General features: G+C 39.6%; 1 protein-coding gene across 34 annotated transcripts in view; it reads left to right on the plus strand.

The window, feature by feature from the left end:
• Positions 1 to 16,826, plus strand: part of RIMS2 (regulating synaptic membrane exocytosis 2) — a gene marked incomplete at its 5' end in the record, with an annotated part of 372,013 nt that overhangs the window by 249,006 nt on the left and 106,181 nt on the right. For 14 of the 34 annotated variants that reach the window (XM_079984094.1, XM_079984101.1, XM_079984127.1 and 11 more), the window contains 2 exons: positions 2,610 to 2,783; positions 3,904 to 4,013. In XM_079984094.1, coding sequence (XP_079840220.1) covers positions 2,610 to 2,783; positions 3,904 to 4,013 — 284 coding nt within the window. Of the gene's footprint in view, positions 1 to 1,593; positions 1,672 to 2,609; positions 2,784 to 3,903; positions 4,014 to 13,060; positions 13,151 to 16,826 lie in introns of all 34 variants that reach the window. The other 20 variants (XM_079984093.1, XM_079984113.1, XM_079984104.1 and 17 more) reach the window with 4 other exon arrangements.

The raw sequence follows: 16,826 nt of genomic DNA on the forward strand, positions 1-16,826 counted from the left end.
TTTTCATGCTGCATTTTTGTGTTTTCATTTCTTTGTCACTGACACATTCATTGCTTTAAGTGGCTTCATTGTTTTAGCCCTGGCTGCTGCCATTACTTGTCATGTACTATGGACAGAAAACCAAATACTGTGTCTAGCAAAGCAGATAGCACCTGGCCTAGGAAGCAATGAATTGTCTGTGCTCATGCATCATCATGTTTCTTAATTTGCTCATTGTAGCAATATATATAATTTTAAAACTTTCTATGTTAATGGAGTTCCCTTAATTATACATAACTTTGATGTGCAAGATTCATTTTCTACTTATTTTTGAAAGTTATGTGAATCTAATCAGCTTAGGATGTACATAAAGATTTTGTTTAGACAAGATTATTGCAGTGTGACACAAATAGATTGTTTTAGCTTGTCAGGTTACATCTTAACTAATGTAATTTAAGTTCTAGTTCTGATATGTCTGGTGGATTTGTAAATTCCAAGTTCATGATAACATTTGGCCTAGTAAAACTATGCAGAATCTAACTGCTGGGTTAAGAAACTCAGCTCTAGTCAGTGTACAGGGAAATAATGTACTGGTACTTGGATCTCTCACAAGTTGACAAAAAATAGAGTGAGGGTTCTTTCCAGTAAAGATTGATGTTGAAGTAATTATTGTTCAAATAGTGGGATGGCAAACACTTGCCTGTAATGCAAAAAGAGTTTGAAAACATCTTGGGTATTACTTTTCGTTGTGATTGCACTCTACTTTTATTTTTACATAGCTTTCAGCAATTTAAGAAACAAATACTAGTTGTGTGACTGAATATCATTAGAATGACTTAAAATTAATCACACGTGCTTGAAAAGCTTAACATGTGACAAGGCAAGGATGCTCCACTGAAAGGTATAAAGAGTTTTATAATTCAGAGAGCTATTCAAGAGCTATAGGTTGGATATTGAACTAGTGTGAAGTGTATTGATTGATAATGTACCCATAAATGACTCAGGAAAAGTTGATTGCATTAGAGAACATAGAATCTATATCTTCACAGATCCTTTTATGAACCCTGCCCTCAAGAGCATTATCTCTTTCATATATGGAGTACCTTAGTAAGATGTGTCTCGCTCTTCTTAGACCATCACTTTTAGTGTCCTGTAGATGGAAAAAGAAAGCCTTTGGCTGGGGGGGGGGGGCGTCTTGCATTACCTTTCCAGTGTTGGAGCTGCTGCAGTGCAATTGCTTTTGGTGCCATGAGAATGACACCAGAAGTCCCAGAATACACAAGAGGAGACTATAGAAGAGCTCCTCCTGGAAACTGCACTGATGTGGAAAGGAACCACAGATTCTCTCCTATGGCCTTGGGGCTTCTGACATTATCTTCTTGATACAAGAAGGGAGAAATTGCAGAAACTCCCACACTGTGGTGGTAAAATGACAAGCGGCCCTTAAGTAAGTTTTACATAAAAGATTTTTTAAGGGGAAACCTCCCCCCCCCACTCCATCAAGACCTGTAGTTATAGACTTGACACTTCCTTGCTGCCCTGTAAATATACACCTCTCTGTTAAATGCAGCATTAGCTAAGGTGACCTTTTTTTGTTTATCCTTGACATTAAAGAAGTGAAACAGTGGATGTATTGGCAGATCAAGCTTCCTGTTCAGAAAGTGAATATATAGATCCAGAAGAAAACATGAGGTAATCTTTGTGAGTTTGTTTGAGGCTAGCTGTGATACCTCCCTGATAGTTAGTATCTCCTGCTGATCATGTGTTCCAGTGTACAGTATCTGCTTGTTACGTGCTTTAGATTAAGGCTATTGGAGGATGGTATTATTCTGAACCTGTCTGTGGGGCATTTATTTAGTACCTCATTGAAAGCCTACAACCCTCAAAAATGGTTTTGTGTGATCACATTTCTGAATAACTTTATTTGAAAACTTTTTGTTTTGACTTTTTAGGTATTCTTTCATTATGCTGATATACTAACATATTCCATTTGATGTGATCTATATTTTTCCCTCAGAAGTGCAACTAGTATTCCTGCATAGGTCATATTCAGTAGCAGATAATTTTCATCTGCTTTAAAAGAGAGGAAAAAACCAGCAACTTTCCTTGACTAAAGTTAAGCCTATTGGTTGACACCAGCATCTTTTGAACGGAAAACATTATTAATGAAAATATCAAGATCCTGAAGTCTTTTACTCATATTCAGTTATCCTAATCAAGTGTACTGACATTAATGACAAACTTACTGACTGAGAGTGCAAGTTATGACCTTACTTTTAAAAATATTAACTTGGCTTGCTATTTTTAGTCAAGCCAATGGTTTTTATTTTTAATTCAGAGAGTCTTCACAAAACAGTAAATGACTCATTTTAATGCAGGATATCCTAGTACACAAGCTGCAGATTATGACATTATAACCCATTTAAAATGTTTTCATATACCAAATTATTAATAAAGGGACAAACTCCCTTCATACGTCTTCTATGTTATCAGGAAGCTAACTAAAACAAAGAACGAAAAAGCTGTTAGAAATGTACATAATGTTGATCATCTCCGAACCCAGTATGATGCGGCATAATGCGTAACTATAGATAAAGGTCAATTGAGCTGCTTTTTGACTAACATTACAGGAATTGGGGACCTAGACTACCATATCAAAGATCCAGATCAACAGAACAGCGTCCTGTGGTAGAGCGGCCCAGCCCCCGCTCTCGATCCACTGAGCGTCCTGACTCAAATCTCATGAGATCGATGCCTTCATTAATGACGGGAAGATCTGCCCCTCCCTCACCTGCCTTATCGAGGTGAAACAGACAACCCAATCAGACTAATCCTGCCCCACTAGCTCACTTTTTATTTTCCCCAAAGCTCAATGGTATTGCCTTTCATCATTGACTGATCACCAGTAGCTGTAGATACTAACCCTGCCAACGCCAACACACTATTTATATTCCACAGGGGATATAATGGTGTGGCTGCCATTCTAATTTGTTTACTAACAATGATTAATGACATAAATAATTACATTTGTTTTTGTGATTTCTCATTTATCAGGAATCCTGGGTGATTTCTCACACCATGTGCACCTCATAACTGCCATGTATTTCTCTTACAGAATGAGAAATTGTATGTGGTCATCTGACATCGCTTATGGAATTATCACCATAACATCAAATGAAACTTTTTTTCTTTCAAAAAACAGTTTCTTAAATTTTATTGTATTAATTGTATATACGATTTTAACCGCTGTTTTCTCTGATTTGCTGTGTGCATGTCCTGCATTGTTCCTGTCTAAGTAATGTATTTCTGATCAAACAGTATTGAAATAAGTAAACTGTTTTGACAAAAAGTACAGTGGACATAGCATAGAAATGTGTGGAGCTGATTGTGTCCACAGAAATTACTTTCTAGCAAAATATTATGATTCTTTGTCTTTTAGTGGTGAATTAGGATGATTAAGAGCAATCATATTACTCCATTTCAGTCACTGAAATGTACATCTGCCTTATTGCTTGCCGTATATTCATAGCTGAATAAAACACTGATTCAATATGTTAACGGAATTCTGAAACCATAAGTATCTTTCTGCTGGAACATATACATACACACAATTTTATGTGTATCTCTTTCTGTATGTGTTATTGCATCTGTGTGCATATATATATCTACATACATTTTCATAGACAATTTGCAGATGCAATTCCTTAAACATTACATGTATCATCCTTTTGCATAATTTTGGCTTTTTCCTCAGATGAACCTTCCTTTTAGCAATAACTATGCCTTCTAAAATGCATAGGGCCGAGCTGCCACAGCTAACAAAGGTTCAACTTGTACAAAAACCATTCCTCATTTATTTGTTTTTCAGACACCTAGGAACAACTCTATCTCACTGTTAATGGTTTCTTTTGCTGTGTCCTGTAGGTCACATGCTCGTACGGGGTCTGTCCAAACAAGCCCATCAGGTACTCCAGTAGCAGGACGCAGGGGTAGACAATTGCCACAACTCCCACCCAAGGGAACACTGGAGAGAAGTAAGTGAGCTTTTTAAAGTTCAGAGATGTTGTTGCTAAATATAAAAGTAATAGCGTTGAATGGAAACCTTTGCCTCTAAGGTTTTGAACTGGTTTTTGGCAAGAGATGTGTTCTATATTGCCCATTACTTGTTTCAATAGCTTTTAAAGCTCTGTACAGTATTGATTTCTATAATTGTCATCACAACTATAGAATTAATACGTGGATCATGATTCATCCTACCTTCATTGCAATCAAAATATAAGTTAGAACATAACCTGTAAAGTCTTCTAACGATGAACATATAATAAACTGCACCATCCTAAAAGGTTGCAAGTGTTTGTTAATCCCATTCATTTCATAGGAATATCAGCTAATGCAGGACCATAAAATGTGACACAGTGGTCCTATATACGTTCTTTGTAAATAAGGATAATTAAAGCAATCTGGACAAATATAAAGGATGAAATGTGGAGGTACCTCTATGATGCCAGTCCTAAACTGATTAAACACAAGATGGTGGCTCACCATTATGGATGGGCATTTAGTTTATGCTGCATATTATGGTCATATGTTCATTTCTACTCATGTAGTTTCCCCCTTCCCTCCAGAGGCTTTTGGGGAGAAGTTTATTGGTGGCTGTTGGAGAAAGAAGAGTGATGGGTGTTTGTATTGCCAGCCAAATGGGTCATGCTGCATCTGCCCACAGAGGTTACTCTTGTGTGAAAAAGGCCCACATTATAAGCAGTTTGCCATCTATGAATGGCTTGACACTACCTCTCAAATATAAAGTTCCTATGCAGTATCAGGCATCTGGTGAAAGTATGACGCCTGACTGATGGAGAGACTTGGCTACGAAGCAAATTTTTCTTGAGTGTGATAGACTGTCAGATTCTGGCAACAGCTAATTTTAATTGTTTAGGTCTCACATATGCCTCAATTATGTTTGCTTGAATCATGCTTTCTACCGTTTGAGTCCTGTTCGAAATTTTGGGAGGAAGCATTTTTATGCTTATAGGACATGAAAATAAAATACACTTTCAGCATTTACAATTAGACTTCTCAGATATTCCTACAAAATTCTGTTTAATTGCCCAGATGAGCACTCCTTCCGCTGCCTCCAAATGAAGATCCGTTTTATGCCTTTTGTATACTTTATGGGGTTTGTGATTTTTTTTAATCCCATGCTTTGGTTCCCTTTTCTGTTTTACTTTAATTTCCCCCAGACAGTGAAGACAAGGAGAAGGTCTGAACAGAAAGGAGGGTTTGTTTTGTGCTATAAGCCTTTTTATTCCATGGGAGGCTTTCTAAGGGGGGGGGGGGGACTGCTGCAATTGATGCTACTGAATTGTATAGATTTTACCTTGACTCTAAAATATTTTACATTAGTGAGGCATGTACCAACATCCACTGTACCTTTTGTAACTTAGCTTTATATAAATAGCAACAGAGCTATGGCACTATTCAACAGCTTAACTTATTCAACTCTGTTAGAGTACATTATTTAGATACATAACAGTACCCTTTGGAATCAAGGATCATATAGCAGATTCATAGCTAAATAGAATAACAAATAGTTACAGTGCAATCCTAACCATGTCTACCCAGAAGTAAATCCTATTGAATTTAATAGGGCTTACTCCCAGGTAGGTGGGTTAGGATTGTAGCTGAAGACTGAATTTACACATACACATGCTCATATGTAGGGATAAGCAGTCAAAAACAACCTGACACAGTGGGATGAAGAAAGAAAACAACATAACAGAATTTAAACACATCAGTTTTGATGTAACCTTTTTGGCATCCACAACTGTGTTACGAAGTACTCACTAAATGCACCAGCACCAGTCACAGAGAGTCAATTTTTCCTTGTCTTGCGATTTTCCATTTTCCATTTTGTATATTGGACTTTGAAAATTTAATTTATTGAAATAGTAGACTGTTTGTTCAGAGATCATCATCCCAGTTTGTGTTGTCTTTTGTGTTTTGAAAACAATTGTAACAGTTAAACGTTAAGTATCAGATGAAAATATAGATATGTCTGATTGAAGGTAATAACGTTCATTGTTGTTCAAAATGCAGACTACTTAACATGGGAAGTAGTCCTGGTACAAAATTACTTTTTGTGAGAACTGTGCCCTGATATCTGGACCATGGTAAAGTCATATCAACTAAATGACATTGTATATATTATATATATACATTCACCATGTTCCAAAAATCCACTTAACTTACACAACATGCTTGAATTATCTCAGTGGAACGGTTTTTACTCTGAACATATGTTGTCTTATCACAAAAATCCCTTTGAAATATTCCTGTATTTGAAAAGGAGTTTGTCATATGACATGGAAGTTGCTGCTCAGAAAGAACAAACCCCAAATTAACTTTGTCTCATAATACTATGCACATAATATACAATGAACATGCATTACTTTGGTTAGTAGTATTTAGCAGTTTTATTGTTGGCCTGGTACCTGCCATTGAATATTACTAAAGTGCTATCCCAGTCCAGGTAGGGGTGTAGCTTGGCCACCAGTCAAAGCTGTCAGAAGGCACTCTGCACCACTGAGGCCAATGTAGTAATGGATTCAGTAGCACCCCCAAGCTACGTGCCTGCTCCTTAAGAGGGAGTGTAACACCCTCAAGAACAGGCAGTCTCCCAGCTATCCGGTCTAGGGAACTATCACTGATAGTGCCTCTGTCCTATCTGGATTGAGCTTCAGTTTGTCGGCTCTCATCCAGTCCATTACCGAGGCAAGACATCTAGCGCATCCACTGCCATTCCTGTAATGCAAAGGAGAAATAGAGCTGCCCTTTGCCCCTGTCTCTTTCCTGCCAAGGGTCATCATATAAAGTGACCAAGGAAGTTTCTGTGCCAAAGTCAGGCCAAAATCCTGATTGAAATGGGTCTAGGAAATCAGTCTCTTTCAAGAGTGCCTGGATCTGTTCAGCAACCACCCACTCAATACTTTGCCCCTCAAAAGAGAGATTGACAACTGGCTGGCAATTACTTAGGTTCTCAAAATCTGGGGATGTTTTCTTAAGAAGCGGTCTTATTTACTGCATAGATGGCTAAATATCTCCAGTGCTGAAATGTCCTTCAGTCTCATTCATCTGAAACTTTTAATAAAACAATTTTATTAAAAAGTTATATAGATTATGTTTTGTGGGTTTTCTGGATTTTGCCTTCTCCAGCAGTGTGACTTGGATTTGGAGCAGATAGGTCCAACTAGTGATGAATCAAGTTGAATGAGCCCGTTAGCTTGTGTTTACCAAACCAATCCCCTCTGTTTTTGCAGTTCTGGGAAGCCACTGAAAATGAGAGCTTTACTGAGTCTCTGCTGGGCCACCAGAACTTTGATAATTGTCAGAACTTGACCTGATCTGGAGCCATTCCTCCCTAAGTATTTCTGTGACACTTTGTTATCTAGTTTGCACGGATTGATCTGTAGTTGGTGGGTGACTTAGATGGTTGACTGTTGTGCCTTTAGAATCAAAAATTTTACTGCAAGTATCAGAATGATATTATCCAAATGTATAGTGCAGTCATACTTGAAATACTGTGTACAGTTCTGTTCATCCCATCTCAAAAAGGATGTTATAGAGCTGCAAAATATGAAGAAAAGGGGCACCAAAATAGTGTTTGAGCATCTTCTTTACAAGGAAAGGTTATACTGTTTTTGACTTTTTAATTGAGAAAAATGTGATGAGGGGCATCATCAAGGTGTTAATATGGGATGTATGGGATGAAGATGGCTAGTGGGGGAGAGGAGACTCTCTGAGCAACAGCGTCCTTATAGTTGACCTTCCAAAGCTTTAGTAATACATTCTCCTATACCCAGTATCTTGCCCAGTACTGTATAGACTGGAAAAAACATTCTAACACCATCCCAAAAAACAGTGACATTCTAAAGGAATATAAAAAGAGAAGAGAGTATAGCAAATGGAAGGCTGCTCATGCAGTAGGACTTAACCTTCTCCACACTGCTACTCCTGAAAAACCTCTTTCCTTTCATAAGGTTTATCCCCAGCTCATATTATATTATGCACCATTCCAGAACGTTCCCCAACTCTCGAGGGAATTTTTTCACACAACTCTGAATCCAGCTCTGTTGCTTTGGAAATTCGAGAAATATGGACCTATTTCTAATTTCCTAGTGGGTAGGATATTAGAAGGTTTTCTGTTGCCCCCACCAGCACTGTCCATATTCGACAATGTGATTTAATCAGGCTTTGTGCTTGTGAGGCTTATTGTTGGTGGATAAGGAGGATGAGCTGCAATGGAAGGCTAAGAGGAGGGGCAATGAAGAGATCAAAATGGCCCTATAGACATCTGGTGCCTGAGGTCTAGAGACAGCCCTGATACTTCCCTTTAAAAGGTAAAGGGACCCCGACCGTTAAGTCCAGTCATGGACGACTCTGGGGTCGCGGTGCTCATCTCGCTTTACTGGCTGAGGGAGACGGCGTTTGTCTGCAGACAGCTGTGGCCAGCATGACTAAGCCGCTTCTGGCGAACCAGAGCAGCACAGGGAAACGCCGTTTATCTTCCCACCGGAGCGGTACCTATTTATCTACTTGCATATTGACGTTCTTTCAAACTGCTAGGTTGGCAGAAGCAGGGACCGAGCAACAGGAGCTCACCCTGTCTTGGGGATTCGAACCGCCGACCTTTTCATCAGCAAGCCCTGGGCTCTGTGGTTTAGACCACAGCGCCACCTGCGTCCCATGATACTTCCCTTACCTGCACATAAATAACTGTTTTGATTGTGGACCCTGTAATTCATTATTATTTACCTTTGTTGATATAATTGTTGGGTTACATTGATTTAAGAAGATTTTAGTAGAACAAGTGTGAAGCTCTGTGTGTTATTATTATTGCAAATGATACATGAGGATTGTGTTTGCTTCTGTGTATTAACACTTGGGTGGTTTGCGAAGAACACTGTGTCATCTCTTATGTAATTCTAATTTTCACTCTCTGTTTTTATTGCCATAAAGATTGTGAGGAAAAACATCATACACCTGTTAGTGGGAGGAAAGGCAAGTTCATGCCATAACTACTAGATTGTGTTTGTGTAGAGCTATATTACTTGTAGTTTATGTTGCATGTTGTCTATTAGCTTAGTTAACAGTGCATTAATATTTAGTTATTGTCATACACTGATCTTCTGTCGCCTTTGACTGGACTTAACCATCTAGGGGTCCTTTACCTTTTACCTTTACCTTCTATTATTGGGAATAATATTAACAGTTTTCTTATTGCACCTATTGCAAAACTTATCCCACATTGCAACCGGGAATGGTCGTTGGGCCCAGCACAGCTGTTGGGGAAGAAGGGAGCCGTATCTGGAACCTCATGCTTGCTGCAAGGTGCTTTACACTCTTTGCAACGACACAGACAGCAGAGACTGTGGGTGAGGCTGAGAGCTTCATTGCTGGGTCCTCAGGGGGCAGAGCTTCTGGGGCAAACCAAAGTGCAGATTTTGAAAGTCCAGCAGACCTGCCCAGCTTCCACCATCACAGCTTCCAGCCAATCTGCCCACCTACCCTCTACTTGTATTTATTGTAATTGCGATTCCATTTTCCAGATTTTTACACTGTTTAAAATGAGTGCATTCCTATGGACAATTTGTTGGCTGCTGAATTCAGGACGTGGTGGTGGGGGGGGATGGGGTGGAAATTTTACCCACAGGCAGACTGATCATTTCCTGTGGGCTTTTGGTTACCTCACAGCAATTGTCAAAACTTTCCTACAGCGGAAGAAGCATTTGGCTGGATCCTTAGGAGGGAGGGACAGAGGAAGGGCACCTGGCCGCAGCCCAACGGTGGATCCCCCTAAGGGACCTTGGAGGGTGGAGATTTCTGTCCAGAAGCCCAGCTCAGGTGCTGACAGGCCATTGCGCCCCCCCCCCACCAGTGGCCAGAGGAGGTTCGGCAGAAGTAGTTCACACTGTGGTGAACCCCAGCAGTGGTCAACCTCAGCTGCTAAAATACAGCTCATTAACAAGCAGGCAGGCTGGTTGGTCACATGGATACATGCCCAATGCCTACCCTAAATCTCTTGCATTGTAATCAATGAAGTTACAGCCTAATTGAATCCAGCGTAATTGTGTGTGTGTGTTGTCATTTGCTGCCTGCTTCTGCACCCCCCACAGCTACAATGTACATGGGCCTGCTGTGTACACTATGTAAGACTGAAAGGACAATATGCAACAGCAGCTAGAATATTTTGACTGCGATCCTGTATGCTGTTAACCTGTTTAAATCTTCTGGGACAGATGGGATTTAAGCAGCCTGTCTGCAAGATTACAGTCTTGAAATGCACTTGAAGCTGAGGAGGCCAAGAGAAATTAAGTGAACTCAAGCCTGGTATATGTGTATGATCTTCCTTGCCATGGATTCAATGATCCCTGTAGGGTCCTGTTTTACACTACCCACTCTTAGTGCAAGCTAGTTAAGTTTGGAATAATTTGGGATGGAAGGAGAGAAACAGGGTTCTGATGAGCCCTTTCGGCATCACTCCAGCAATGGGAGCTGCACCCACATTAGGAAAGAGCACCCGTTACAAGTTTAGTCTAATTGCTTCATGGTCCTGAGAATCAAGCTTTCAACTTTTGCCTATTTCCATGCTTATAGTGTTTAGAAGGGAGGTATCTGAAAAGCTGCAAAACTCAAGTATATTTTGCTGGTCTCTCTCTCTCTCTCTCTCTCTCTCTCTCTGTATGAGCGCATTGTTACAAGAATATAAACACAGGTGCAAATCTATTATGCTATCTATACAGAAGAAAGCAATGTTGAATTTTCCTCGTTGAGTTTATTTAAAGTGTGCAAGCAAAATAAAACCTAGTTAATCTAATCAAAACAATAAATGCAAATTATAGTGTTAAGGAATTAATGTGCCAAATCATTTATTTATTTGGCTTTTTTGCTTACAATATTTATATGTTGCCTTTCTGCCAATGCACTCCAAGCTGCTTACAGTTTAAAACAGTGATGGCCAAACCTGGCCCTCTAGCTGTTTTTGGACTACAACAACTCCCATCATCCCTAGCTAACAGTACCAGTGGTCAGGGATCATGGGAATTGTAGTCCCAAAACAGCTGGAGGGCCAAGTTTGGCCACCACTGGTTTAAAATAATGGCAAACACTCTAATGGATAAAAGTACAAAATGGAAAAAGAGATAGGAAGAAAAGAGGAAAGTAAATTGTATGGGTACAAACACACTAATGGAGCAAATCCAGTGCCCCTGCCAGTGTGTTTCCACTACCCCACCTTGTTCTTTGCCCCTCCCCCTCTCTCATCTGATAAGTAGCTGCAGGAGGTCAGTTAAGCATCTCTGCAGTACCATGCCATACACTAATGTTTCTTTCAGCTTGGAAGAGAAGAGAGGCAGATGAAAGAGATGAGGAAACTTATGTCTTGTTTTGTTTTCAAAAGAGTTGGGTTGCCTAACAATCATTATAGCATCAGACCTTCCTTCTTGTTGGCACTTCTGTTCATGAAGTCCTAAATTTAAGAGGTAGTTTACACATAGGGAAGTTTATTCCTGCTTCACTGCTATCCAGGTATCACAGTTTATCTGCAAGTACAGTATGTGCAATCCAGTGCACATTTACTTTGTGTAAATCTATTGAATTGGATGGGATTTTCTTCTGAGTAGAAATGCATAGTATAGCACTTTGGAACACTAAAACGTCTGAGAACTGGGTGCTGGACTCGATGGGCCATTGGCCTGATCCAGAAAGCTATTTTTGTGTTCTTATGTCCTTACAAAAGATTAAACCAATTTTTGGTGAATGGGTATATCAAGACTGTAAGCCAAGCAGTTAAACAGATCCTTCATGTTCAGAGCCAGTAAATCTCTGAGCCACAGACAGTGGTGACACACAGCGGGAAGGCTATAATCTTCATGACTTCTTGTGAGCTTCCAGAGTCTTCTGAGTAGCTACTTTTGAAAACTTTGATCTGATCTAACAAGGCAGTTTGTAATTTGTTAGCTGGCAGTAAAACCAGCAAGGAATTCCAAAATGTGCATTATATTATATATTATATTTTCTACCTATTTTGGGACATACTGGTTAGTTTGAACTGGGAATGGGGGGAGAACACCATTATAAATAACTAATCCTGCAATCCTAACACATTTATCTGGGAATAAGCCCCACAATGGGACTTAAAGGTAAAGGTAAAGGTACCCCTGCCCGTACGGGCCAGTCTTGACAGACTCTGGGGTTGTGCGCCCATCTCACTTAAGAGGCCAGGGGCCAGTGCTGTCCGGAGACACTTCCGGGTCACGTGGCCAGCGTGACATCGCTGCTCTGGCCAGAGCCAGAGCCAGAGCCGCACACGGAAACGCCGTTTACCTTCCCGCTGGTAAGCGGTCCCTATTTATCTACTTGCACCCGGAGGTGCTTTCGAACTGCTAGGTTGGCAGGTGCTGGGACCGAGCAGCGGGAGCGCACCCCGCCGCAGGGATTCGAACCGCCGACCTTTCGATCGGCAAGCCCTAGGCGCTGAGGCTTTAACCCACAGCGCCACCTGCGTCCCATACAATGGGACTTACTTATGGGTAAATATGCATAGGCTTTTGCTATAAGCAAGCCTAAATAATTAAGCCAAATATAAATGAGCCTACTGCTACTAAGTCAACATTTGTGTTACTGAAATAATTTTTATGTCCCCCATTTTTTACCCCTGACTATACCCCTTCCTCTGTTGCCTCCCTTATGTCAAATTTTAGGTCGTAAGATCCTTCGTGCAGGGGCCTAACAATAAAGAGTCATGTAAATTAATAGCACTAAAATAAACATACAAATAAAACTGCTGTTTTTAAAAATTATATTGGCTATATATTATATTAGTTTTTTTGTAGTAGGAAGCCCTAAACCTAAACATACTTTAATCCTTGTAAAATACTACATGGTCAATGAAGAAAAAACAGAACCTAGTTTTGGCCCTACCAATGATTGTACTTTAGAGTGAACTTCATCAAATGATGTTAGGTATCTTACAGAAGTTAATTAATGTTTCTGACAAGCTCTGATTTCTTTTGGTTTACGCTAGAAGTTACATGGGAGGACCAGCAGAAAAAGGTGAATGGTACAATAACTGATGACAAATCATTGCCGAGAAAGAAACATCATACTCAGCCAGGTTTGTCAGGGTTTGGAAAACCACCTGAAAGCATGAGACTATAAAATTGTTACATTTCATGCTTTTGTAATGAGTGTGTGCTTAATGTACCTTTTTTCACTTTGTGATTTTTATTTTTATTTTTAGTTTGTAGCAATTATTTAGATTAGTCATGTGGCACAGTTTCTTTTTTTAGAGTAGCAAAAATAGAGCCACTTGTGTTAGAATGCCCATTAATTAAAAAACGTGCTTGGCTTAAGTTAGTAATTTTTTAAAAAAATGTTCCATTCTTTTGTCATAATTGATACATTTTAAAATCAGGAATTCAAACACGTTCAAGGGTTTTAAATGACCAAAGCCAGGTAGGGTTTTAGGAGGTTGGTCTGGGTTATTTTTACTATGGGGGAAAGGGGCATAAATTGGTTGTAAATGACAAAGTGGCGAAGGAATGTGGAGCCAAAAGAGTGCGGGGTGTGTGTGTGGAGTGTGTGAAAGAAATAGAAAACAAGGTGTTGGAGAAAGGGGTTATTATGAAAGCAAAATATATAAACAATGGTGTTTGGAAATGAGTGGATTGTAAGAGTCATGCTGAAAAGGAATCAACTTTCTCTAAGAAGATGGGAAAACATGCATGCAATAAATGGGAAATCTGAATGGCTAGAAATTAGCCATTGTTACATTTGAAAGCTATATAGTTGGGATTTGGGGCAGACGGGGTGCTTGTTTGCTGAGAGAGATGTGGAATGTGAAGATCTAACATATGCTGTGTTAGATGTATGGATAGTGGGTGATATCCAACATCAGCCTACTTTTGCAGCATACTTTGTCTCTTTCCCCTACTGCCCCCCAATGTGATACCCAAAATGTGTTCTGGAATCTTGGGGGAGCCTCAGGAACAGATTTTGGAAATATGTGCAGGACTGTAAGGAAAGTAGAGGAAGGGGAAGTCAGTTCCATCAACTGGTGCAAAGTTGATAGCATTCCACAAGTTGTTAGTAGGTTAGAAGGCCTGACTATTTGTGCCAAAAAGATGGATCCAATATTCCTTAATGATTATGTCAGATTATATCTACTTGAATAGATGAGCAATCATTTGCCAGGAGGGATACAGTTGATTAAAAGAGAATTATTTGCATTCAGTTCCTTGCTTTTCCTTGCAGGTCTGCAGCTTCTTCCTTCTCTCAAGGATACATATGAGATTGTAAAAGTCAAGTTTATAACAGTGTAAGAGAAGCTTCCTTTCCCAGATAGTGTCACTAAAAGACCTCTGTAGTCTTGTTCTCTCAAAATGTTCCTCTGCCATCACTCACTTTTAGATGTGGGTTATAAGTGAAGTAAAAAAGATAAATACTGTCAAAGTACTGGCTTTCCATTCTGTCAGCAATTAATTTATAGTTCAACACTGAGCCCTGTTTTGAGACCAATTCAGAATTGCCAACATCCTTGCAGATATAAGTTCTTTGTTTATGTGTTTTTAGTACCTTCTTAAAGACCCCATTGATCTTTCTGTGCTCTCTTAATATAACTTCCAAGTCTCATGATCTGGAGACATAATCATGTTTGAACATATTTGTGGAGTAGAAACAAGGTTGCCTGATCTATAGGCCCTTTTTAGATCAACTGTACATAGGTGTGGAGACATGATAACTATCTATAAAGGTGATTATAAACTACATTACTGAAGATCTCCCATGCTTTTGAGTGATGCAAAACACATTACTGGACTGTGCTGAAAGAGCAGACCAGACTACCGTACTTACCGTATACCATAGGAGGAAATTGCTTGTTACAACTTTATCTGGAATATGGGCGTTTATTTAACATTTGCCAAACTTTTGTAATCTTAGTAATTGGCTACTGTAACGTGTTCCATTGATTACTAATGCTCAGAACCTTCAGGTAGCATAAGATACAGGCTCCCACTGACTATCAAGCATGTGATGTGGAGAGCATGTCCAACTGTGGTAGCTGCACCAGCTGCAAGAAAGATTCTAAGTCAGGGGCCTTGCATACTTGAGGCATCTTTCTCTATATATTCACCAGCTGAAATCTATGGAGGAGGTTCTGCTTACGATTCCTTTATTAAGTATTCAAAATGGGAATCTTGGGGACAGGTTCCACCCAACTGATTGGTGGAACTGATGGGAAGTGTTACTAAAATGGAATTACCAAGCATATAGAACAACAAGTCTTGCTGAAGCAGAACCAGTGCAGCTTCCAAGAGAATGTATCCTTCCTGACTAACCCTTTAGAGTTATTTGACAGTATCAATAAGCATATGGATAGGGGTGATCCAATCCAACAGTGTACAGTATACAGTACTTAGATTTTCAAAAAACTTTTGATAAAGTCTCAGTTCTCACAATAGAGGGATTTAAGAAGTGGGGTTCCCCAACTATATGTATTGGGACCTGTGCTTTTTACTTGCACATGAAAAGGAGCTCCCCAAACTGGATGAAATGGGCATTAAATGACAAATGTGGTTCAATGAATGCAAGTGTAAAGTGATGCACAGTTGGACAAATAATACTAACTTCACCTATGCAATGATGGGGTTTGAACTGGTGGTGACTGGGGTTGTAGTGGATAGCTCAATGAAGCTGTCAGCCCAGCAAGTGGCATTTTTGAAAAGGCCTAATTCTATGCCAAGGATCATTAGGCAAGGGGTTGAAAATAAATGCCAATATCCTAATGCCATCATATGAACGTATGGTGAGACTATACTTGGAATCCTGTATACAGTTCTGGCCACTGCATCTTTAAAAGGATATTGTAGAGCTGGCATAGGCTCAGAAAACGGCAAGCAAAATAATCAAAGGAGGAATTCTCATTCAATGAAAGGTTACATTTGGAGATTTTTAGTTTAGGGGAGAAAGATGAGTAAGAAGCAGAGACAGGACATTATGAATATATAAAAATATTCATAATATGGAGAAAGTAGATGGAGCAAAGTTTCTCTCCCTTTCTCATAAAACTAGCATGAAGCTGGGTGTTGGGAGATTCAGGACAGCAAAAGGAAATACTTCTTTAACAATGTAATTTGCTGCCACAAGATTAGGGGATTAAACAAATTCATGGAGGATAAGGCTATCAATGGCTACTAGCCATGATATATACTGCTATCAATATTGGAGACAACATGCCTCTGAATACCAGTTACTGATAAGCACCAGTGCAATGAGTCTGTTGTGCCAGGGCTTGCCTACCTATGAAGCATAGTGAGCCAGTCATCTCAGGTGGCAGATCTGGGCCTGGGGAGAAATCAACCTCTTTGTATTTTAAGCCACTAATGTGTATGGAGCCTTAGTCTGCTAAGAATATCCCTTGCTCCATGCAGCATCAGTTCGCCTGCTAAAGAGCCAGGCATTTGGGGAAGAGGGCAGGCAGAGCCTTTATGGGCCAGATGCAACTGTGAATTAAGATCATATTAGGTCTGATGAATTCTGATAAGATTTTGAATATATGAATGGCTTATGGGATTCAAAATTATTTGGTAATTTATGCTGACTTTTATAAAAAAGGTGTGAAAAGCTGCCCAGGTCAGTTGTATTGCTTTAAGTGGGTAGTTCTTAATTTAGTTTCAAATTGTCTAATACCACATTTTGGACTCCCATACTGTTTTTGCTTCACTTGTATTAATTGCTAATCATTAAATCAGATGTATGAAGTATGTGATTGAGGGGAAATATAATTTTCT

This window comes from Podarcis cretensis (assembly GCF_951804945.1).
Source record: "Podarcis cretensis genome assembly, chromosome: 7".
Lineage (NCBI taxonomy): Eukaryota > Metazoa > Chordata > Lepidosauria > Squamata > Lacertidae > Podarcis > Podarcis cretensis.